This window comes from Lonchura striata, chromosome 12, assembly GCF_050655825.1.
Source record: "Lonchura striata isolate lonStrDom1 chromosome 12, ASM5065582v1, whole genome shotgun sequence".
Lineage (NCBI taxonomy): Eukaryota > Metazoa > Chordata > Aves > Passeriformes > Estrildidae > Lonchura > Lonchura striata.
This window is the reverse complement of record NC_140714.1, coordinates 17075424-17099210: the sequence shown is the minus strand read 5'-3', so window position 1 is coordinate 17099210 and position 23787 is coordinate 17075424. Positions and strand designations below refer to the sequence as shown.

The 23787-nt window shown below is 49.4% G+C and overlaps 2 protein-coding genes across 14 annotated transcripts in view; one reads left to right on the top strand and one right to left on the bottom strand.

Moving 5' to 3' along the window:
• Nucleotides 1–565: 565 nt before the first annotated feature.
• On the bottom strand, nt 566–5756 carry MON1A (MON1 vesicular trafficking associated A). Of its 6 annotated transcripts, none has more exons than XM_021529224.3 (7): nt 5435–5756; nt 5234–5354; nt 4237–4378; nt 3541–4008; nt 2584–3349; nt 2339–2486; nt 566–1884 (listed from the first exon to the last, which is right to left on the bottom strand). In XM_021529224.3, exons 2-7 carry the CDS (start codon nt 5291–5293, stop codon nt 1744–1746), a joined length of 1725 nt encoding a protein of 574 aa, XP_021384899.1. In that variant the 5' UTR covers nt 5294–5354; nt 5435–5756; the 3' UTR covers nt 566–1743. The 6 variants fall into 6 exon arrangements, with proteins under 6 accessions (XP_021384899.1, XP_085446277.1, XP_085446278.1 ...); XM_085590151.1 differs by having other exon boundaries at nt 5610–5756; XM_085590152.1 differs by lacking the exon at nt 5234–5354 and having other exon boundaries at nt 5478–5756.
• A 188-nt stretch (nt 5757–5944) lies between these two features.
• RBM6 (RNA binding motif protein 6) overlaps nt 5945–23787 on the top strand; it is a 57766-nt gene continuing 39923 nt past the window's right edge. For 2 of the 8 annotated variants that reach the window (XM_085590142.1, XM_021529169.3), the window contains exons 1-5: nt 5945–6004; nt 10299–10408; nt 12628–13966; nt 14709–14798; nt 15793–15862. In XM_085590142.1, coding sequence (XP_085446268.1) covers nt 10365–10408; nt 12628–13966; nt 14709–14798; nt 15793–15862 — 1543 coding nt within the window. In that variant the 5' untranslated portion in view covers nt 5945–6004; nt 10299–10364. Of the gene's footprint in view, nt 6009–9147; nt 9459–10298; nt 10409–12402; nt 13967–14708; nt 14799–15792; nt 15863–23787 lie in introns of all 8 variants that reach the window. The other 6 variants (XM_021529170.3, XM_021529168.3, XM_085590141.1 and 3 more) reach the window with 5 other exon arrangements.

Here is a 23787-nt window from a genome sequence, read left to right as displayed (position 1 = left end):
CCTCTGGGAGTGATTGCTGTTCACAGGGATATGGGAAGATTCTTTACATCCCGATCCATACATGAATTTGCCCTCCAAGTGCACTGCTGCCATGAAATGCTAGGCCCATGAACCCCACCTTTGCACATGGACCTTTCCTCCAGGTGAGCGGGGTGCTGAGGACTTTGGTCCCAGGAGAGGCTGAGCCTGCCGAAAATGCCCTGCGCCTGTCGCCGGGCCAGCTCCAGCCCTTCCAGGCTCCCGCCCCGTGTTGTGCAAGGCCCGGCAGTTCCGCTGGCTCCCGGCCTTACCCAACAGCTCCTTCCTCCGGCTGAGCCTCTGCTGGGTTTCGACATGAGCTGGCCGCGGCCAGCTCAGCCCGGGGATTTTGCCGCTCCCAATATCCAGTCAGCGCCGCCTCCTGCCAGCACAACCCCGGCAGCCCCGCACCACTCCCAGGCAGCTTTCCTGGCTCCCAGCAGATCCCCGGGGCTGGACTGCACCGTACCAAAACTTGGAACAAACTTCCTGCCCAGTTTGGTCATCCTCCCACTCCACCGAACGTACAGGAATGTGACAAGACAACTTAGGGTCCAGATAATGTTTATGAGCAAAGACAAGCGATTACACTCTGGCAGGACCATAAATACAGGAGCAGATCCCTGTGCTAGCCCTGCCGGATCCTTCCCAGCTCCCTCTGTGCCGGGGTGTCACGCTGATGGCTCTGCCCCTCCTCTGACACCTATTCCAGCACTATTCAGACAGCCCCAAAACGTGGAGTTGGGCCGTTCACAGGTGCTCAGCCCCACCCCAGTGCCTGGGGGGGTCAGGGAGCTGGATCGAGGGGCTGGGCTTGGGGGACAGGTGCTCCCGTGCCAAGGGGAAAATTCTCCATGGGCTGGGGAGTACCATGGCCCTGTACTGGGGGGATCTCCAAGGAGATGTGCTTGAGCTGCCCCTTTAGGATCCATTACCCACAGCCAGAACCACAAGCCCACAAACACCCTGACAAACACCTCGGCACTCTGGCTCTCTGGAGAGGCTCTGTGTCCCTGTGGTGAGGTGAGCAGGACCCTGCTGTCCCAGCTGGGGCAGGCTGACCCGCCCTGCCTGCCAGCATCCCCAGGGACTGATAACCTTTTCACAGCCACAGTGGGAAGGGTCCAGGCTCATACAGATGCCAAGGGGGCAAACAAACCTGCTCCGGGACTGCAGAGGCTCCCTGGCACTTGGGGGATCCAGATCCCCCAAGGCAGGGAGAGGAGCAGTGTGTGCCCCAGGCCAGCCCTGTCCCTCGCCTGGACGGTGTCACCCGCCACCTGTGGGCACAGCAACATAGGGCTCCCCTGAGTGCTGCCACATCTCCCCTGGGGACCCCCACCCTTGGCCCAGCCACAGGAAGGGAAGTGGCAGGCACAAGGAGAGGACCCTGGGGCTCTGCTCCCCTCTAGTAACCTGGGGTACCAGCAGCCTCACTCCAGGACCATCACAACAAGGGATGGAGCTGGGGAATGTGAAGGAAGAGCAGACCCCCAGCTGGGGCACTGCCTGCAGCTGAGAGAAAGTCCTGTTCATCCCCTTCCCTTTCCCTGTGCAACCCATCTCTAACAACCAGGTTGGACAGTCCCACAGGTGGGGTTTCCCTGTGCTCTGGGGTCCCACCATGCCCTCTCCCCTGGACACACAGCCCGGGAATCCCTGGGAATGGGCTCCCCAGCACAGCGGGGGCTCTCCCAGCTGGCTCCATGCCCTGCGTGATGCCCATCAGTACGTCTGGGGTGTGAGGATGAAGAGTCGGTCTTCCTCCTTGCGGATCCACTTCATGAGCTTGTTGACAGCATTGATGGCGCCGGCCTTGGTCCCCAGGGGACTGTAGCAAATGTAGAGCTCAAAGGCATTGGTTACCTGGGAGAAGGAACAGGACACATGCTGGGAACAGGACTGTGCCCCACTTGAGGCTGGCACTCCATCTTCCCCCCATGGGCTACCAGCAATGGGCAGAGGGGTTCCAGTGCAGGGACAAAAAGTGGCAGTGGGGTATCCTAAATGGGTGGCATCTGGTTTGCTCAGCAGTGGGAGAACTAAACCCTGGAGTTTGCCCCACAGTGGGTATTCTCCACGGCACCGAGATCACGACAGGGCATGGCACAGCCCTTGGTGCTGGAATTCACCAGCTCCCACTGCTACCCCTGCCTGTCCCTCCCTCACACAGGGGCAGGCTCACCTTCAAAAAGACCATGCACAGGCTGGGGTCCTCCCTGGGGGCCACAGAGCTGGTGCTGTGTAGTGTTACCACCCCCTTTCCCCACCACGCAGGACCAGAAAAGACAGGCTCACCAAACCCCACCAACAGCCTTACCCATGCCAGGAGGTTTTCACGGGGGCCTGTGAAATAGATGTTCTTCAGGGGCCGTGAAGAGTTGTGGGCCCGACTGTGCAGGTACTGGTAAAGCCCCAAGAGCCTCTCCTTCTCCTCCTCCTGCACATAGGGAGCCTCAATCTCGGGGCTGCAGGAACACAGTACCCCATTAACCCCCTGAAGAAGGGGCCTGGCCCATGCCACATGCCATGGCCTCACCAGGTGAGGCTTCCCCGTGGCCTCACCTGGTGAAGAGCCCAGAGCTCTTGGACTTGTAGATGAAGTGCCGGAGGTCAGGGATGCCCACCTGGGCGACGCTGTAGAAGGGGGTGCGCAGGGCCTCCTGCAGAGCGTGCTGCACCCCCCGCCGCCGCAGGCGCTCCTGGAAGCGCCGCTTGCAGTCGGACACGGTGAAGAAGTCCTCACGGTCAGTGGAGACCAGCAGCAGGCACAAGTCCATCTCCTGCTCCAGGTAGGAGATGTGGGCGTGGAAGAAACCGCTGGAGTTGAACTTAGGGAGGCAAATGGGAGTCCAGGCTTCACCCTCCCGGAAAGAGGAAGAAGAGCTGATGAGGTTGAAGAGCAGATGGAGGTCAATGGGGTGAAGGAACTGATCCTTCTTCCTCACGAGAGACACCAGCTGGTTCCCAGACAGCAGAATGGAGAAGACCAGGCTCTTGGCCTTGGCCTGCTGCAGGCTGCTGCTGACAGCGTCCCGGACACTGGCAGCCAGGGGCAGGCAGCGCACGGCGCCCATCAGGAAGCTGGGGTCGTGGGCCATGAGGTCCAGCAGGTTGTCGGTGATGCGCTCGGAGCCAGCCAGGAGCCGGCGCAGGTCATAGTTCTGCTTCTGCTGGAAGATGTGGTTGAGCTGGGTCCAGGTGAGCAGGCTCAGAATCTGGTAGTAGATGTAGAGCAGCTCGTGGGCAATCTCCTGCTCCGACTGCCGGGTGCGTGCCACTGCCACCAGCACCAGCGGGCTCCTCCGCACGAAGACCACCTTGTAGCCATCTGCTTGGGAGGGAGTCCCCGGGGGCCCGGGGGCAGATCTGTGAGCCTGGCTGCCCAGGGCTACAGCCAGGCTGCAGCCTCTCCCCCCAGACACCCATCTGTCTCCGGGGACAGATGACATGACCCACGGTGGCAAGCGCACGGATGGGCAGGCTGTGACCCCCCCATCCCATCCCCCCCCAGGGCAGTACCTGCATGGATGGACCGGATAGCGTTTTTCTCAGCCTCCAGGAAGGACACCAGGGCCATCATGACGCCCATGGTGCTGGACAGGGCCTCCTCAGAGCCATAACGGGAGTACACGGGCTTGCCCGCCTCGCTCAGCACAAAGACGTGCTTCCGGTGCAAGCGCCAGGCGTCCATGGTCACGTCCTCCTCCTCCTTCCCCGACAGCACCGAGTCGCGGCGGGTGGTCTGCGGGGATGGCTCCAGCTTCCCCTCCTTGCCCGGCCTCATCTCCTCCTCCAGGTCGAGGGCCATGCCTGTGAGCTGTGTGCTCAGCTCGCTGAAGTCCTTGCTGATCTGCTCCATGCTGCTCTGCTCGGCCGGCTCCCCCCGCCTCTCCTCTGGGCTCTGCGCCGCAGCCACCCCGTCCTCAGGACTGGTCAGGTCCTCGTAGGAGCGGGTGTGCACGAACATGGCTCCCTCCTGGCCCGCCCCTGGAACAACGGGCCATGCAGCATCCGTCCTCGTGTCCCCCACACTGGGGGAAGGATGCAGAGGGGACCTGCCTCCTCTCCCCATCCCGCAGCACCCTGTGGGTGCGGGTCTTGCTGGTGAGGAGTGGGCCCATCTGCCCCTCCCACAGGGCTGTGGAGGTCCCAGCTCCCATGAGGAGCTGCTCTTTCCCTCCCTTGCTTCCCTCCTTGGTGAGCTGCGCTCCATACCTGGCTCCGTGCCCTGTGCCAGCCCTGGCGTGGGGCTCTCGGACCTCTCTGTGTGCTGCCCATCTCCTGGCGCCAGGGACCCATTGGGCACTTCCCAGCTTTTCTTCTTATGGACATCTGCAGCCATTCCTTGGGGCAGGACCTGCATGTGACCCACAGTGTCACCCCTGTGTCCCCTCACTTTCAAAGCAGGCCCTGAAATGCTCTGTTCTCCAGTGGAGCCGGGCCAGCACCCGTGGCCCAATCCCGCTGGCTCAGCATGCAGCACCGAGCCCTGGTGAGATGTCAGGAAAGCTGCTCTAATCCAGCAGGATTTCCTCTCTCATGCAGCCCCAGCTCTTTCCAGGCCCCTGGCCACGGCACCTTTCATCCAGGCTTGACCCCAATTTCCCCCGTGAAAGCTGCTCAGTCTCCCTGTGCAGTGAGGGGGAAGGGACAAGGCCCTGGATGGGGCTGGTCCCTACACCTGAAATCCCAGAGGCTTTGTGTTTGCAAAGGGAGGGGTTTATGACCCTCCTTGGACCGGGTTAGGTGGCTGCCATGGGACAAGGCCGGTGACACTCCCTGTGAGCACATATGGCACCACTCCAGGAGCTGGGTGCCTTCTCCAGCAGAAGCCATGCCTCCAGCCCGCTCCTTCCTCCCCTTCTTGGGGGAAAACCAGCCCAAAAGTGAGCACAAGCAAAAGCAACAGGAGGCAGGCCAGGCTGGCTAGGAGCCTGTGCCCCTGAACCCGGCTGCTAGGGGAGCTCAGTGAGCCCAGGCTCTGCTCTGTGCCCCAGCACACCTGCTCCCAAATCCAATCCCACTAATGCTGCACCTGGGGGAGCCACACCACCCCCTCAAAGTCCTGTGACAGCCCTGACGAGTACCACGGGGTGGATCAGGGCCCTGTCCTTACCTGGGGGAGTTCATGCAGCTCCCACCCCCAAACCTGGGACAGGGTGTTGGGGAACTGGCCAAGGCTCTGTGCTCCCCTGGGGAGCTAAATCCTTACCCCACAAAACCCCGTGACAGCTCTGCAAAGTACTGGGGAAGAGCTAAGGACTCTGCACATCTCGGGGAGCCCGTGACAGTCCTGCAGAGCGCCGGGGAGCTTACTGGGATCCCGTCCACACCTGGGGGAGCAAGACACCCCACTAAAATCCTGTGACAGCCCTGGAGGGTGCCGGGGAGCGGACCAGGGCCCCGTCCTCACCTTTCCTCCTCACCCTGCTGACCTTCCCGCGGGCGAGACTCACCCCAGGAGCCTCCCGGCCCGGCACGGACCCAGCCCGACCCTTCTCCCTTCAGCGCTGAGGTGTCACCGCTCCTGCAGCCCCGGCACGACCCAGGCCCAGGACCCCTCTTAAAGACAACGCGCGGGGACCCACCTCCGCGGCTCCTCCCGGGGCCGCCCTGCAGCCCCCGGGCACAGCCTAGGCGGGTCGGAAAAGGGCTCGGAGCCGGCGGCGGGCGGTGACCTCCCGCCCTACCGCCGGTCCCGGCCCCGACCGCGGCGACACCCCCGCCATCGCGGCGACCCGCCGCGGGGCATCATGGGAGTTGTAGGCGGTGCGCTCCAAGGGGGATCATAGGAGTTGTAGTCCGTGAGCCGCAAGGACGCGCCTGAGAAGGGGCGGCAGGAACGGGGCGACAGAGACTACAATTCCCAGCGTCCTCTGGGTGCCCGACGGGAGGAGGGAGCCGGAAGTTCCGGGTTCTCGCCGTGGCGGCCGTGGGGCCTGTGCGAGGCGGGAGCGGCGGAGCAGGAGGAGGAAGAGGAGGAGTAGGTGATGAGGGTCTCTCGGGAGATAAAGGGGGTCGCCTGGGATAAAGGGGATCTCGCCCAGTGGGGTGAGAGGGGCGAGGAGTGTCCCGAGGGGCTGCCGGGGTGGGCTTGCCCGGGGTGGAGGAGGGGAGGCTGTGGGTCCATGAGGATGGCGGCGGGGGGGGGGTGTCTGTTCTGAGGTCCCGTGGCTCAGGAATAGAGAGAGGCTGGGGCGGCCCGCTGCGGGCGCTGAAGCAGCAGGGCCTGGCGTGTGGGCCCGCAGCCGTGTGCTGTGGGCTCGGTGTCTCCATCAGCTCCTCATGCCCTAGTGGGATGTGGGCTGTGGGGTTGGGGTGCTCAGCCCCTGGATCAGGGTACGGTATCCCACATGGTAGTGTTGGGGCCTGCCATGTGTGTGTCATTGTCAGCAGTTGTGGTGTGTTTGTGGATATCTCAGTGTTGTTCTGAGGCCCTGGTCAAGATTAGGGCCTTTTTTGCACCAGGCCATACGTGTGTCCATCTCGGAATGCTTGTGGTTGTAAAAGGGATGGACCAAAGTGGGCTGGATTCGTGCTGGGATGCAGAGGGATCTGATGGGAGCTGTGTGTTAGTGGATTCAATCCCAAGTGATGGGCTAAATGGGATTTTGGGCTGTGAGTAAAGGCTTAGGTGGAAGCAGGATGTGGTCTGGCTCTGGTGGAGGCTGAGCGACTGGAAGTGATGACTGTGACCACCGTGCTCTGTTTTTAAAAACAATTGGCATCTTAAGAGGCTGGTGTTGCTGCTGCTGTGTGGTGTTACTTTTGGCAATGCTGCTGAAGGTGGAGTCCACTTTCCTATCCTGGTAGGGTCTTGGTAGTGTGAGAGTCTTTCCCAACATCCACTGGTTGGGAACACACTTGTGAAGTCATTTGAGACAAGCAAGGTCAGGATAGTAATGGGGTGGGGTGTGTGTTAGGAATTCACCTAATTGTCTCTAATGCATGTTTTTAGAAGCATCATACAGATGAAAAGTATGCACATCCCCTTTTTTAAAATGAAAATCCTCCAGTTTGACACCTGTCAGAGCCAAAATGATTCCCTCTCCCTTCACTTCCGCATGTCAGTGACATGCTTTTGATATTTTTTCTGAATTAGGGATCTCTAACTAACATTGGATGTAACTGGCTTTCTTGGCTACTTGCAGTTTCTGTAGCTTTGGGGAATAGTTTTCTCTTGTACCTCCTGCAGTACTTAGATTTCACAGAGGCCTTTTCCTTTCTTCAACCTTTCAAAAACTTTACTGAGTACAGAAAGTTGTTCCACAGCAAGCTGCTTTTTCTCTTCTTGTGTGTAGTTCTGTGTTTGATTTCCTCATGCTCTATAAATACCAAGTCTTGGAAAAATCTGTTTGGAGAGAAGCTCTGAATATCAGAGTATTTTTCTGAAAATAGCACCCAGTCTGTCACCAATTACCCTTCTCTCCCCCATATTTGGAAAAAAGGTGTGAAGTGGGGTGTAAATTGGTGAGGAGACACTTGAGGGCTGTGCTGGCGTTTCCCACTTGGCCCCTTGACAGATGTCTTTATTTAGTCCTCCAGAAGACCAGTTGCTTAGTGTGGCTCAGCTGCACAATCCCCACGATCAAAGCCATTATTTTACCATAGCAAGATATAAATTGGTATAAGAGCTCCAAGAGTTTGCTGTCAGGCTGGCATGGGCAGATTGGGAAGTGGAGTCAGGAACCTTGCCAGGGCTGTCTGGGGAGGGCAGGGGCACGGTCCTGAGGAAGTCATTGGGAATAATTGCCAGGGAGCATCTGGAGCTCCACCAGCCTCTCCTGGAAGGGCTGTGTGACCACCAGTCACTGGAGGAACTAAAACCACAAAAGAGCTTCTCCTTCTTTAGTTGAGCCTTCTGTATTTTTGGTGGAGCTGAGGCTTTGCCTCCTGAATGTTCAGGGTAATTGTAACAGCTCATTATTGTCCTAGAGAGCTGTTGGTCTGGGCTCTGCCAGTGACTGGGCTGTTTCCATCTCCTCAAACACTTGGTTGTGGGCAGAGCATGACAGAACTAATGGATGCAGAGTTCCCAGCACGCAGGTGGCTTTTTGCCATGATTTGCTGTTGGCCTGGGGTGTCTTTGGCAAACAGCCTCACTCACACTGACCTGTCTCCCAGCATTTACCTGTGAGCTGGGAGGTGGGAGTGGAGCTGGCAGATACCTGCCCATGGCAGAAGGGTGAATCCTCACGATGTCTCATCACGGTGTGCTTTTTTTGGAGCAATTGTAGCAGGGTGTACCTTCAGGAGATCTTGGTGTCAGTGGAAGCCAGGCTAAGAGCCTTCTGTCCCTGTCCTGCAGTTTGCTGTCACCTTTGTTTGTGGAGTTGTGTGGTAAAGCGTATCACTGGAGTGACCTGGGTTAAATATAACTCTCTTCTGAGGGTCATCCGTGGTGCAGACCCAGAAAAGCACAAGCTGGCACAACTTACACCCAGTGCTTTGCCAAAGGCAGAGGCAGGGAGCAAATCAGGCTGAGTGGGGGCTCTTGGAGCCAGTGTTGCTCCCTGTGTTATTGAACCATGACCTCACACTCCCGGAGGTTGCTGCATGGCTCAGTAGGTCTGTGCCAGGCCTGGTAGCTGTCCAGTGTTTTTTTTTTTTTTTTTTTTTTTTTTTTTTTTTTTTTGGTTTTTTTTTTTTTTTGTCTGATAATTTGAATATTATGCCTAAACAGTTCCCAGCTGGCAAGGGATTTTATTTTTTTTTTTTTAAGTGTTGGTAAGGTTGTTGACTTAAGGAGAAGTGGAATGGGGGAGGGAAATCCAGAAGGGAAGAGCAAGAAATGCGAGGTCTGCAGGCTGCAAAAGATTTTGGATGAAAGGACTGGCTGACAACAGCAACCATCTGCCTTTGCCTGCCCCCATCATGAAGGGAGTGTGCTCTTGGTTCTCTTAGTAAGAGAACTTTTCCTCTGAAAAAGATGGAGGAAATTCTTGGGACCAGGGTGGTTATTTATCAAGAGCCATGTAAAATGTAAGCAGACTGGTACTCTCAGGCTTGAGTGGCCAATGGAATGAACCTGTTTCTTTGGAAGTGACACTGGGGTGGATGGATTGCATGCTTGGTTGCCTTCCTCAGGTTGCCTTCCTCAGTGTCTGCATGCTTGGTTTCTGCCAGAACCTGCTGTCCTGGCTCCCACCTGAGCCTTCCCTGGGGGGTAGTGCACCCTGGCAAGAGTGTGGACTCTCTTTTGGCACAGCAGCTCCCTCAGCTCCTTGGTACAGACAACTGCCAGCAGCAGCATCCGGAATTGCTCCCTGGTGGAAGATCTGTCATAACCTGCTCTGCTGACCTGCCTCTGCTATGGCAGTGCTGACCTTTGGAAGGGAGAACAAACAGGACTTTGTGTGCCTTTCTTTGACAAGAGCTCTCCAGCCAGGCCTGGCAGTGACTGTCTGCACTGTCCTCTGTCCCCTCAACCACTGGAGGTAAATAATCCCACTTTGGAACAGTGTGTAAGCACCATGTTTCCCAGCCTTGGTCTGGTTATGACAGCCCTCCTGCACCACTGCAGCTGGATTGGCCAGAGCAGGTTTGAGGCCATCAGGTTGCCATCTCCCTCAGTTCTTTCCATGCTCTGCTGCAGCCTCTTTTTTCTTTTGGAAAGACGGAAGTACTTCCTATTTCAAGTCCTGGCTTTGGTTATCGCCAGGAAATCCTCACCTTCTCCGCTGGTGGGAGGAAGTGGATGAAATTTTAGATTTCTGTTGAGGCAAGTGTTACTTACGTCACTCTGCTTGATGAGGACAGTGTTGGAGAAGAGTGCCTGTCATGATTTATTGGCAAAAAAAACCTCCTCTGTTATCTACATACTTCTGAGGGCAGAGTCTCCATGGTAGACCAAGAGTGGTGATCATTTCCTTGAACAGTAAAGAGCTTTTGGCAAAAATAGTTTGGATTAAACATTAATTGCAAACTGTTGTTCGGCAGTGGTCGTTGTTGTTTATAGATGGTGGCGTTCTCACATTTCTAGCTGCACCCTGAATAGTGTCAGACAGCACAGTATGTTGGAAAGCTCTATGTTAATCAAAGCAGATATCAAATTGTTTGCCCACCATATTGACAGTTTGATTTCAGGAGTCGTTTGGCACTTACAAATTTGAACGTGGAGAAGTGCAACACTTGAATTCATTCATGCCTATGTGTGGTCTGGTGTATCTGTGGATCCTGATCAGATGTTACGCATACCCCTTCTAACCAGCAGTGTTTTTCTCATGTCATGTGTGTTCTTTGCCTTGTGGCTTATCATCATGTTGTTTATTCAACAGGTTGTGCTGTCTGGGTGTTGTTAGAGTGAATTAACAATTTCTGGAAGCCTACCAGACAAGATCAAAATGTGGGGAAACCATCGACAAGGCAACAGAATGGGGTCTTTTCGGTAAGCACTTCAATGTATAGTTTATTTCAGGAAGATTCTTAAATACAATAAGCCTTGGGAACTCACTGTTTACTGTTTTGGTAGAAGTTGTGAGATCTCTATGGAGCTAATTATGATTGCTAGAGAACAAAGAAGTTAATTGATAGTTTTTGCATTTCTATGACATTTTTAATTTTGTTTTTAAGCAACAGCTACTTTTAATATTTCTAGTCTTCCACACCATCTTTTCTAGTGATACTTAGTTTAGCTGCTGTGAGTTAATGTGATGTGCTGTGTGGCGTTTGGTATTATGTGCTTTTAACATCTGTAAGAGGAGAAAATTAGTTCAGAAATACTGACACATTGACTACACACACAATTTTATTAAAATTTTGAGAGTTTAATTCTTTCCACGAGGTTGATAAGTCCATGCAGCATATAATCACAGAATGGTTTGATTGGAAAGGATCTTAAAGACCGTCTTGTTCTAAATCTCTGGTGTGGGCAGGGGCATCTTCCACTATCCCAGGCTGCTCCAAGCTTGTCCAACCTAACCTTGAACGCTTCCAGAGATTTGACATCCACAACTTCACTGGGCAACCTGTGCCAAGACCTTGCCATCCTGACAGGGAAGAATTTACTCCTAGGATCTAATCTAAACCCGTTCTCAGTTTAAACCAATTCCCCATTGTCTTACTACTACATGCACTTGCAAAAAGTCTATATTCCCGTACACTCCTTCATAAGTAATTTCTGAATGTCACTGCAACTGTTTTAAAGATTGGTGTGCAGCTGACTTGCACAGCACAATATTAGTTTGTGTTCCTCTGGTTGTTTCTTGAGACCTGTGTTTGCCAGGGAGCGCTGGGTATAAAAATGAAGCCACTAAAATTTAGAATTTTCCTCTGTTGTGCATCATTCTTTCATCGTTTGCTCATGTGTGCACCTCAGTCCCTTGAAAATCAGCTTGATAAAGGTACTGCTCATGGCATACCTTAGGTTTCTGCTGTAAGAATACTCCAAATAATTGTCTACTGTAATGTGTGGAGAAAGCTGATGAAAATCAGTATCTTCCAGAACATGTAGGAACAGTGTTGATGAGGGAGGGATTGTGTCTTGTAATTATATCAATAGTGCTGTTCTAATGATTTTTAAGTGGATTTTATTGGCATCATTCTTTAATGTATTGGGTGGGGAATGCTGACCTTGATCCAAGTTTTAATTGCTATTCTACATGAAGGTGAAATGGATCGTGTACCTTAGGAAATCTGTGTATGCTTTGATTAATCTTGGTGAGTGATTCTATAGTGAAGCTCAGAGTGAGCTACAACATGACTTGCTTTAGATTTTAAGAAAATGTCCACTGCTTTGGGTAGCATTTGGTGTTATTTTAAAATGTGCTGATACTGTATCATTCTGTTTTTTAAAAAATGCATTGGAGCCTTGCTTAGATGAAAAATCAGATAGTTCCAGCCCACAAAAAAAAAAAAAAAAAAACAACCCAAAAAAACCACAAAACCAAAAAAAAGAAACCAACCCATTGGATTTTGAACAATTCCCTTAAGAGGAAACTTCTTCCTGAGTGTTCTTATGGAGATACTGGGAGAGCTCATAGCTGTAGTCTTGTGAACTCGGTGTACGACAGTCTGGAGGCACGAGCACAGGGATATCTTGGATGTTGATTGTTGGCATAGTCCTGTGAGGCACCCTCAGTGAACTGATGGCTTTCAGAATTTGCCAGTTTGGACTCCAGCACAAGGAAGCATAAATGAGTCTTTGTGGCATGTCAGTAAAGCCTGTTTGGTAACCTCTGCTTTCATGTGCCTCAGGAAGGTGTGTTAATTTAGTTGTTTCCATACTGCCCAGAGAGCTTAAGCTCCTCGGTTCCTCACAGGCATGTGCTGGTGATGCTAATGAACCAACACACCAGCTGCTGGCACCTCAGACAGCTGCAGAGCCATGTGCAGTGCAGGACTATGTGGATTGCTACCATCATTAACCCATTAATGTTGCAGGTATTCTCTGTTGAGTGCTTCTGGAAATTGTGCTGAAATGGGAGCACCCAAGTTTACTTTCTCACATCTGTCGTATGCTGCCTCATCTTAAACTGCCAAACATCAATATCTCCTGCGGATCTTAGACTGTTACACAGCTCTATAAAAGTTTAGAGAAGAATGTGCTGCTGTGTAGATTTCAGACTCTTAAGCACGTTATGAATAATACTGTCTTTATTTCTACAGTGGGAGCCAAGAAGAAAGGTTTGCTCCCGGGTGGAACAGGGAATATCCTCCTTCCCTTGATAGTCTTGGTCAAGAAAGACACTCTGGCAACTTCTCTGGCAGAAAATCACTTCCTTTTGATATCCAGGCACTCTCAGGCCTCCTCAATCCTCAGTTTGCCAACAGAGAGGAACCTTCTTTCAGCTATGGAGCTAGAGATGGACCACGTAGTGACTTCAGAGGTGGGGATGGGCACCACGATTTCAGGGGCAGGGATTTCCCACCGTCTGACTTCCAGGGCAGAGACGAGTCTCAGATGGATTTCAGAGGTAGGGAGCCACCTCCTTCTGAGTACAGGGGCAGGGATATGTACTCCGGAGACTTCCGGGAGAGAGAGGGGCCACCTATGGACTTCAGGGGTGGGGATGTTCCCTCAGGGGACTACAGGAACAGGGACACGTTCCGTATGAACTACAGGGATAGGGAAGCACATAATATGGATTACAGGGGCAGGGAGGAACCTCCATCAGACTTCAGGGGAAGGGGGTCTTACGATTTCGACTTCAGAGGTCGAGATGGGCCTCACTCAGACTTTAGGGCAAGAGACATGTCTGAGTTAGACTACAGGGGCAGAGAACATTCCTATTCAGACTTCAGAAATAGGGAAGTACCTGATTTGGACTTCAGGGGCGTGGGCACCTCTGATCTGGACTTCAGAAACAGGAACGCACCATCTTCAGACTTCAGAAATAGGCACAGATCCCGATCTGATCAGGATTTTAGGAGCAGAGATGTGGCTCCTCCCATGGACTTTTCAGATAGGGAAATGCCTCCTGTGGATCAAAGCCTTGTAGATTTTAGGCACAACCAATCTGCTGTACCTTTAGCAGAAAGAGAGGGCTCTGGTTTAAGCACCAGCAAAAGAGATGAGTCTGCACTTAGTCTAGATAGAAGTCCCTTTGGTAGCCAAAAAGGAGAATTTCAACACTCAGAAGCATCAGCCAGAGAAGAGGAATCCCTGGGACTGGGTCTTGAAGATGACACTTCGCACAATTTCCAAAATAGCCGCGGACCTCTTCCTACTCTTCAGGACCAAGAGGAGCAACCTCAGACCTTTGCTAACAAGCAGCAACAGCAGCAGCTTTCTGGGGGGGAGCAGCAAAGATCCGATTCTGATCTTGGGTTAAAGGGTGAAGGTGACCTGGATTTCCTTGGGAGGCAAGATACAGACTATCGGAACATGGAATATCGTGATGTGGATCACCGGCTGCCGGGGCAGCAAATGTTTGATTATGAACATGGCAAGTCCTTTGCAGAAGGAAAACCCAGCAAAGATTCTAGGCCCTATAAGAACCTTCAGGTAGGTGTTTTTGTCAATTGATGTCTCTGTTAAATGTGTGTTGGCCAAAGAATGGAAGGAGTTGAGAAGGAGTCTTCATCCATATCCTGCCACTTCAGTTTTATTCTAATTCACCATCCTTCTCTGAGATCATTCTATGCTCCAAGTTATTTAATGGGCACCCTTTCTACTTCAGAAATACTTCTCAAGAGAAGTGCTGTTTAGCAAGTGAGAGTTGCTAAATATTTTGAACCAGCTTTGGTTCAGAAAGTCCCCTCGTTGAAAATGGCCAGACAGAGGGTGTTGGGTGGTTGAAGTGGTTACAGATAAACTTATTTTGTTGTTTTGCCCTGAATGTTGCTTATGAGCAGTATCAGAGAGAAGCAACTGCCTTGGCTGGGCCTGTGTACTACTATCTCATACATACTTTGTTTTCCTTCAGGTTTATCTTGGATACCTGAAGGTAGTGGTAACTACTGAGTTAATAACTACTATCGAATTTGAATCTCCCACTGCTGGAAAGCAGAGAGATGTGATCTGCCCATTTTATTTTCCTGGAGCTAGATCTTACTATACAGCTCAGTGAGCATGTGAAGAGCTCCTCCAGAACTCCCTAAATCTCCAACAGGGGTTAAAGCTTTGAGTCAGGCTGCTTATGGGCCTTTGCCTTTGAATTTTCCCCAGCTTTGTTTTGCTACTGCTTGTGTATCTTGTGAGCCAGCATCTCTCATTTGTAAAACCATCTTGATTGCATGAACTCAAGGACCAAGATTACCGGACCTGCCCCAAGTATGTGAAGCCAAGCAAGCTCATTCGACTAGGAGGAGTGCCTGAAACTGCCACAAAGGATGATGTAAGTGGGATGTTTCTCATCCAGAAACTTCTGTTGAGGGTTTCTAAAGTACCACTTTTAAGTCTGGTTAATGCATGTCAGATGGTCTCTCATTTCCCCAGGGGAAAATCCAGATTTAGAAGTCACTGCAATGTTACCTGTTATCTGATTATTCTGGGTTTTTGGGGGTTCTAGAAGTGATGAGTTTTCCTGTGGTTGCATGTGGGGTGTTGATAGCTAGAAGCCTTGACTCCAGACTCTGCAACATGCCTTACTTCATCACTGCTTTATATATACCAAATATTGTTACTACTATTTTGGGCTCAGAAGACAAGTAGTGTCTAAGTGAACTTGTTTGTTCTTAGTTACTTGAAATTGCTTAAATGAGATCTTACAAAGATGGAAAAGATATCTGCTGTTCCTGCTGGTTTTAGTAAAAAAAAACCACAAAAAAACCCCCATAAAATTATGTGGGCTACAAGGTGAAAGTAGCTCCATTTGTTATGAATTAGGACTTCAGTTTTGGGATTTTTTTTTTGTTTATTTGGTGAAAGTTCTAGGCATGAGAGCCCCTACATGCAGCAGTTTTTGCTAGGGTTAGCTGTAGTGATCATCTTCTGAGGCTTGATAAAGGAGAACTCACGAAAAGAACTTTGTCCTTCAGAGGATGATAAGACTCAGAACATTTGCCCTTGTACTTTGATTTTCTTAAAGGCAGTAGGACATCTTTGACCTTAAATAAGGATCTGAGTTGAACAGTCTGGCTGAAACCAGTGTAATAAACCTTTGAGCAGTTGAATTGTGGTGTAAATGGTGCTCATTTCTTCAAACAAAACCCAAAAATACTTTGAAAACTCAGTAACAATTCTCAGGTACTGCTGGAAAGTGTGTCAGTTTGTAGCAGCCTTAATCTAGAAAGAATAGAACTCTTGGAGAGACAGAAATGTGCATTGGCAAGTACCTTAGGTTTGAAGGTTTGATTTTGGAGATGAAGTGGATCTTGTTTTTCCTGTAGATTCTCAATGCTTTCCGAGGGCCTGATGGGACACCTGTGAAGGACCTGCGACTGAAAGATTACAGCTCAGGTGAGAATGCTTTTCCAGTGCTTCTAGCTTCAAGTGACAACAGGGTGTTTTTTACCCCAATATTCTCTTAGGCAATTTGGTTAAAATGTTACATGCCCTAATTCCAGGTATTTTTTTAATGAAAATGCCCTCTGAGTTCTATAGTTTGTCCTCTTGACCTCAAAATTGATGGGTATACTCACTGCTGCCTCAGAGGTAAAGCATGTGTCCAGCTGCCTCTGGAGAGGGGTAGGAGCAGCAGGAAGAGCACTAAGGCTGTTCTAATAGCTATCAAGAGCAAAGCCATGGGACAGCAGGTTAATTCTTCCATAGTTTTTGTTTTTTTTAACTATTACTAAATCCTTTTGGAATGTTCTAAATCTTGTTTCTGAGGTAGTCTTACTGTGGAACAAATGCTGCACAAATAGTGTCCTCGGGAATCCTGTTCCATCCTAACATTTCTCCTTCAGTAACCTGAAACTGGTGCCCTGCTTAGGTACGAAGACAGGTTAAATAAAAAGACAAAGTAACTTTTATAAGCAGATATCCAAATACTGGGACTGGATGTTCTTCCTCATTCAAGGAATAAAGTTCTGCTGTACTTCTGATCAGTGTGTGTAGGATTCTGAAGAAAGAAATATTTTACATGGCTGCTTTGTGAAAAAGTTGTACTGGAACAAAGATGTGCGATGGTAGGAAGGGTGAGTCCTGGGGATTGGTGTGGATAATACTAGTAGGAAATACCTGGAAACTGGTATTTTATTTTAATTTTATTTTTAAACCTAGGAGAGCAGAGGTTTCTACATTCATCAGTGCTTTTTCATATTTTCAGTATGGGTTGTATGTGAAGCAGCTGGAATTCTTGGTGTCAATCCATTATGTAAAGGCTTCCAATGTGTTGAGAAACTGGGGCAGTGGGGTATTTGTGTATTTTTGTTTCTGGAAGCTGTCAAAGGAGATTTCACAACCTTCTCAGGAACCTTTGAACTAAAGAACATCCCTGTGTCCTAACAAGCAGGGCTTAAGGGGCACAGTTAGTCTTTCTTGCTTCCTTTCCTCTTTCCTAAGCATATTTCAGTATTGCTGTTGTCACCCACACAGCACTGACTGCAACACAATAATTGCAACATGCTCCTTTTTTGCCTGTGCTGATTTGTCAGTTGTTTTGGTTTTTTTCCCTTCTGAAACATGTCACTTCAGTGATAAATCGGCTTGAACTGGAAATTTCTTTGTTTCTTCCCATGTATGTTATTAGGACTTACTGCCCTCATTAGAGAGCTGCTGTTTCTTCCTTCCCCTTCCCTGTTTCAAAGGCTGCTCAGGATGAGATGCAGTGTCTGAAGTTATGTGCAGCAGCTCCAGTATCTGCGGGTGGTCACACGTGATGCGAGGGTTGCAGTTTTCTGCTGTCTCTCCAAAAGCTGCATTCTGTTCTGTCTCTTCAGCTGCAAAGTTGGCTTTTTAAAAGTTTTTCTGGCAATTGTGGGGAGGCAAAGAATGAAGTTAAAATTAGCTCATGTTTTATGAGCTGTGTAAAGCTGTTGTTTAACCGTGTCCAGTCAACATCAGTCATTTAAGCAGCATAGCTTTGTTCCAGGTTACGTGGAGGCTTCAAAGTCTTTGTTTTGCATTGTGTCCTGAGGCTGCATTTAAACAGCTCTCTGATCCTTCTTGCACAAGATGGATGTGTCTAGGGCAATAAAAGCTTCCCACATTGTGAATACTTCTTTTAGAAATTGGGTAACTAGAAGCTGTAGCAAAATTAATCCAGCATTTCACATTGGCTCCTCCTAGAGAAGTGTATAGAATTGAATTAATATTAACTTCCGAAAAGCTGAACCTCTGAAACTAGAGGCCAGTCATGGGTTAAAGAATGCTTTTGTGATGAGGTGTGTATGTAAATATCCATAAGAATTAAAAGCAAACCTTTTGAATTACTTATGTCTCTGGGATACACCTGCACTGCTGTATCGGCTTGGTGGGACGATGGCAGCCTGGCTCAGAGGAGCACGTGCTAAGCCAGTCTGAGTGGGTTGTATATTTTTAAGTGCTGTCCAGAAATGTTAAAAATAACATTAATCATGAGTATGCATGTTGAGTGTGTTTGAGAGAAGAATGCCTGCAGCTGTGGGGGGAACAATAACAACTGTAACAAATAATACGCAATTAACTCAAAATGAGTGAGGTTCGGATCAGTTTCTCAAAAAGATAATGCTTATCATAAAGCTTATCTCAGCAGCTTCAGTGTAATGATTCTACTGTATGATCTTTTACAAGACTCTTTCTCATTTGGGGAAAAAGATATGGTTGATTTTTCTTGGAAAAAGCAGCTCAATTTCTTTATAAAGCTCCTTTTTTTTACATACTCTGTATGTGCGAAGGAAAGTCTATTTTCACTGAAGGCTGTGCTGAGAATGGAACTCTGTTCTTAATATACCTGGTGTGATTTTGGTATGCATTCAAGCTGTTGATTCTTTAGATTATTTTGTCTCTGAAGCCCACAAACTGAAATGATGGCTAGATTTTAAACAAGGCAGTGAGAGACCTTAAGAAGTGGCATAGTAATTCTATTTAAATCAATGAGGCAGATATTTACAATGATAAAATGTCAAAGTCAGACTTTATAGTATTACCCTAAAAGACATTAACTTGTAATTTCCATCAGTTAGATTTTTGAGTTGATGCCTGTAGATTCAGACTGAAAGCGCCAAATCCATTTTTGGGGGGAAGAGGGCTTCTTCCAATATGATGTGTAAGCCTTGGCAGAAATAACTATATTAAATCTTTCAGCTTGCATTCTCAAGTGTGTTTGGTCATGTCTGTCCAATTAATCTTTGCAAAGAACAAACCTTGAGGTGACCATGGAGCCTTCTCAAAGACTATCAGCTGCTTGGCTGTGCATTATATCCTGGAGCCTTGTGTGGAGGCAGAGCATGGATATCCCACTGCTCCTGTAGATGCCTGTGGTGATGGCTTGTCAGCAGCTCTCTGGGAAAAGATTGTGATCATCCCTTCTGAAGGTGCTTGACTCTGTTTGCTGGGCTCAGGGCTTCCGTGTGTCTTTACACCGTGGTGTCCCCTCCTTGGAGGTGTTAGTGCAGTGTGTGACAACACTGGCTGCTCATGGAATGGGGTCTCTCCTCCTCCTTTTACTGTCCATGCTCCTGCCTTGGTGCTGACTGCCAGGAACTTGAAGGTGATCCCTTTTGACCTTTGAAGAGTTTAACATGAACACACCTTGCCCTGGTTTTGATTTTGATGATATTTAAAACTTACCTCCTGCCTGATTTTCATCAGGCTTTATTTCTACTTCCCTGACTAATGTCAGACATAAGCCTGAGATCTCATCTTGAGGGTCTGATGTGCACAGAACTCTGGCTGAGTCACTCACGTGTGCCCTGGAGAAGGAAGCACATGGAGCCAGCCTTATGTTAAAGGACACTGCAGTGGTGTCCAAAGTAATAAGTGAAAGCACAAGCCACACTGAGCCTTCTGCTCAAATTGTTCTCCTGGATGCAGCATGCAGTGTGACAAGCCTGGAACATGTGTTTTCCAAGCAGGATTCGTGTTAGTTTGGTACCAGCAGCTGTGAAAGCTGTTCAGGGAAAGTGAGCTTGAGAAATGGCTGACAGCCCACAAGACTTTTCTAGTTCACTCCATAAGCCCATCTGGAGAACTGAGAAAAATTTTTGCTGGGTTAGGAGAGCCTGCTGGAGAATGGACTCTCTCACTAGGGTGGAGATGAGCTCTGAAGTGGCCCTGGAGGGACCGGGTGAGCTGAATTCTAGTCAACAGGAGCAGTGAGATCTATCCCAGCCCCTTTATGTACTCTGTAAATTAGCACAGCACTTCAGAAATTGGGAGGTTTGGGTTTTTGAACCCTATTTTGACCTTTGCAAGTACTCGTTTTTGAACCCTGGGTGTGTGTGTGTGGGAACACAATAGAGCACCCCTGAGGAGCAAAGCACCTGTGGAACAGGAATGCCTGGAGCAGGTAGAAGCTCCCTGAGCAGCAGTAACGCTTGAGGACAGAGCAATGTTCATATGGACACAGGTGACTCCTGCTAAAGGACAGGCTTCTTCCTGTGGTGAACGAACACCCAGGAAATGTAGTGTCACCTGAAAACATGAGCTGCTTTATGGCAGCTGCCTGCTCCATTTTGAAAAGCTTTTGTTTTGGCAAGTATTACTGCCACTAAATGTACTTTATTGCTTGCTCAGCCACCTTCTTGCCCTAGCATTCCTGTTCTGTTTCATTTCTCCAGACCAGCCCCTTATGTGGTGCTTGCAACTGCTTCCCTTATCCCTCCCTGTGTTAAACTTAAAATTGCCTTGGCCAAGTCCTACAAGAAACTGGATTATCTTGCTTGTTCTCTCTAAGCTCTGCCGCATTGGTGCCCTGTTAAATATTAATAAGCCCCTTAGATAAATCTTTAAAAGGTGCTGCTTTTTTTTCTCCTTCCAAGTGCAGTCTATCTTGTATATCACAACAGTGAATCATTGGTTTCAAGAATATATCAGGAAGCCTCTGGAATTCAGAATTGTATTTTTGTGTTACATTTTGCTAAAACTCGTAAGCCAAGGGTCCAGAAGTTTCCAGCTCATGATGGAAAAATTGGTGTAATTTTTTTTTTCTTTTAAAATTGGTGGACCTCTCCTCAGTAGGGCTAACTTCTCCATTTCCATGGCTGGAGTGCATTCCAAGGCAGTGAGATCACCTTTCCCTTGAGGCAGACCTAGCTGTGCATTTGTCAGGCCCACGTATAACAGGGTTTTAGCTGCCCTGCTGTGGCTGGTGTTTGGGTAGGGCTGCTCTTGGAGGCCAGAAATGCTGGCAAGATGTTGCTCCTGCCACAGGTGCCATCGTGCTGCAGCTCTCAGCCTTAGGTAGGACTGGAGAGGTAAGCTGCTCCTCTGCAAGGGGAGGGAGTGTTTCTGGAACTGTGCAAAACAGAAACCTTTTTGTTTCCTTTCTGGAGTAATGCAGTGCCAAAGGGAAAACATTTCCAAAGCATGGATTTGTGGTGAGCTGATGGCTTCCCCATACAGAGGGCTTGACACCAGCCCTCTGGAGTTAGATGAGGACTAGGTCCCACAAGGATTTGGATTTTTGGGTTTGGTACAAAGCACATGCTGTGGGATGCTGTGGGATGGCTCTAGCACATGCTGTGGTGGAGAGGGGCATCTGGCCTGTTGTGCTAATTATACAGAGGACAGCTTGGCTCACCATCAAGGGTGGTGCTGATGCAGCATAGTACAAATCATCTCCTGTTGCTGTGCTTAGTGCTTTGTGTGGCCCAGTCTGCAGCATCAGCCATGACTGAGGCATGCAGACCTCAGGCACTTGCTGAGAGCTGAGGTGACCATCCCTGAGCTCAGAAGATGCTGTAGCACACAAGGAGTTTCCCCTTGAGGTGTGGTCAGATCCCCCAGTCATCAGCAGGGTTCTGCAGGCTGCAGGGCTCACCTGCCAGGACTTGTGGAAGTGTCTTCAGCACTGATCTGCCTGAACCAACTGAATCTAGTTTGTAGCCAGAATAGCTGGCCAAGAACCAAAAAATAGACTTAGCTGGAATTAGTCCATGGTCATCAATAGCAGTTCTTGCCAGTTTTCCCAGCTGTGTGGGCAGTAGGCTTTTAGCTTGCCTTGCTTGGTTTCAGGACACTAGTGTATTGTCTCTTGGAATCAAAAGGTGTTCTTGCTCCTCTTTCCTTATCTGTGATGTGGTGGCTTAGGAAATAGGAAGTACAAATCTGGTCTGAGTCAGTGTTTGTGATGGTGATCAACCTTGGTTCAGGGTTATAAGGCCTATTCCAAAAAGGCAACAAACACATTTATCCATAAAACACGCTCAGAGCCTTTTGACATGCAGAATCCATTTTGATGAAGGTGCTCATTCCTTTTGCATCTCTGGAGCAAAACTTCAAGGCTTTGCACAGTGTACTGACATTACCTTGATTACTTTGTGCTAAGATGATAAGTCATATATCCAGGTTCACTTTAGCAGCACTTTAAAACCAAGTTTCTGAGTGGAACATCTTCCCAGGTCTGTAGCTCACAGTCCTCTCTCATGGAGTCTAGTGAAAGCCCAACATTCCTCAGATTCCAGGTTTCTGTACAAGCATAATGTACTTTGTCTTTAATAAAACTACAGTGTGTACAATCTTAGCATTGAGGTTTTCCCCCTCCTCTCCTTTGTGCTGTGTATAAACTATCTTCCTTAGGCCAAGAAGAGCTGACAACTATTTGGGGCTCTGACTGTAGTAGTTCCTTTAGTTTATGGAGCTGCTGGTGTCTGCCTTTGAGGGTGTCTTAGGCAGGTCCTTCCTGTGTCTTGTATTCCAGGATGGAGGATGGACTGTAGTGCACTATTTTTCAGAATACAGTTCTGTTTAATTTCCTGTGGTTTCAGTGTTGTTCTCTGTCATGAGTAAGTGTGTAAGAGTGTACTTTACACAGAGGGACAGCAGGAAGTGACAGGCCTTTTCCCAGCAGCAGGTGTGGCTTGTAAATTCTCAGCCTTTGAAAGGGATTGGGGATATGGCTTGTTGCAGATTGTCCTGTTTATTCTAGTACAGCTCTTCAGCTTTAGTAGCTCTGAAGACCAATTTATCTGTGCAGTAAAGAGATCTGACATATTTATGGATGCTCAGAATCCACAAGCTGGTATTGAGAGAGCTCATGATTTTGGCTTCTGTGGTAACATAGATATATTGCCACCATCCCTGCCGTGCTGTGGGGGTGCCCTCCAGCTTTTCAGACTGGTTGGACAGATTTGTTTCCTCTGCCTGCCATGGAAGGCACTACCCTGGTGCCCATCCTCATTGCAAAGGCAGTGCCTGCTGAGTAAACACAGGTACAGCCATTCCTGAGCATGTCCAGGAGCTCCTGTTTTCTTAGAAGCATGGAGTGTATGATGCCTCCTAATAGTAGCCCAGTGTAATAGCACAGAGGTCCAGAGAAAGCCCTGTGTTCTCCAGTATTATTCACTCTGGTATGGATGACCTACATCTGCATCTTTCCTTGGAGGAAGCAGGTAAATCTTGTGTGTGGGGTCATGGGCACATTGCCAAAATCTCCCACTCATGATGTAGATCTTCCTTTCAATCACAGAATGGCAGGTTCTCTGAGAACAGGGTGCACAGTCCCTGTCTCCATTACCTGATCTCCCCAAATGTCAGTGTTTGAGACCACAGATTCCTTCAGGGATATAGAAGGCCTTCACAGTCACTCCATACTTTATGCTGTAGCTGCCCTTGGAGCAGTAGAACTTTCTTCTCTAGCATGGGTGAAACTCTATGGAGTTTCCTCAACTTCACCCTGCTCTGCCAAGCTGTCTCTGGAGGGAGCAAGCAGCAAGAATCTCCTGCTTCAGCTACTGGCCATGGCTCTGTTTTAATGTGCCATCTCTCTGAATCCTAGAAGTCTCCAGAACTGCAAATGCTTTTCTTCTGTGGTAGTTCTGTCCTATCCTAGGTGAAAAAACACAAGTCAAGTGTTGTAGTGATGGAGGGGAACCTCTCTGCCTGTGGAGACTGCATTGCATCTATCTGCCCTGATTTGAGGCTGCTTGGCCACACCTGGCAGATGCAGGGACCTCCACCATGCTGGCAGGTGGCTCAGCTGCCCAGGTTAGTGTAGTGTCCTTTGGTGAGCTGTCACATGGAGTTACTTTAATAGGAGACCATCTTCTTCTTGTCCTAGAGAAAGAACATCTTTGTGTTGCACCAGAGCAACTGGGGGTTTGTCACAGTTGTTTTTGCAAAGGCAGGTGATGGCTCCCCATAGACATGAGGTGACCTAATGCTCTAAGCTTGCTGGGGCTGTGCAGAGCACCACTGAGTGCATGCTCATTCCTAGAACTAAAAAGCTGGATTGCCTCTTGGATTGGCTGCCTTTGTCATGTTGCCATCCTGCCTTCTTTCCAAAACTATCTTTGCTTTGG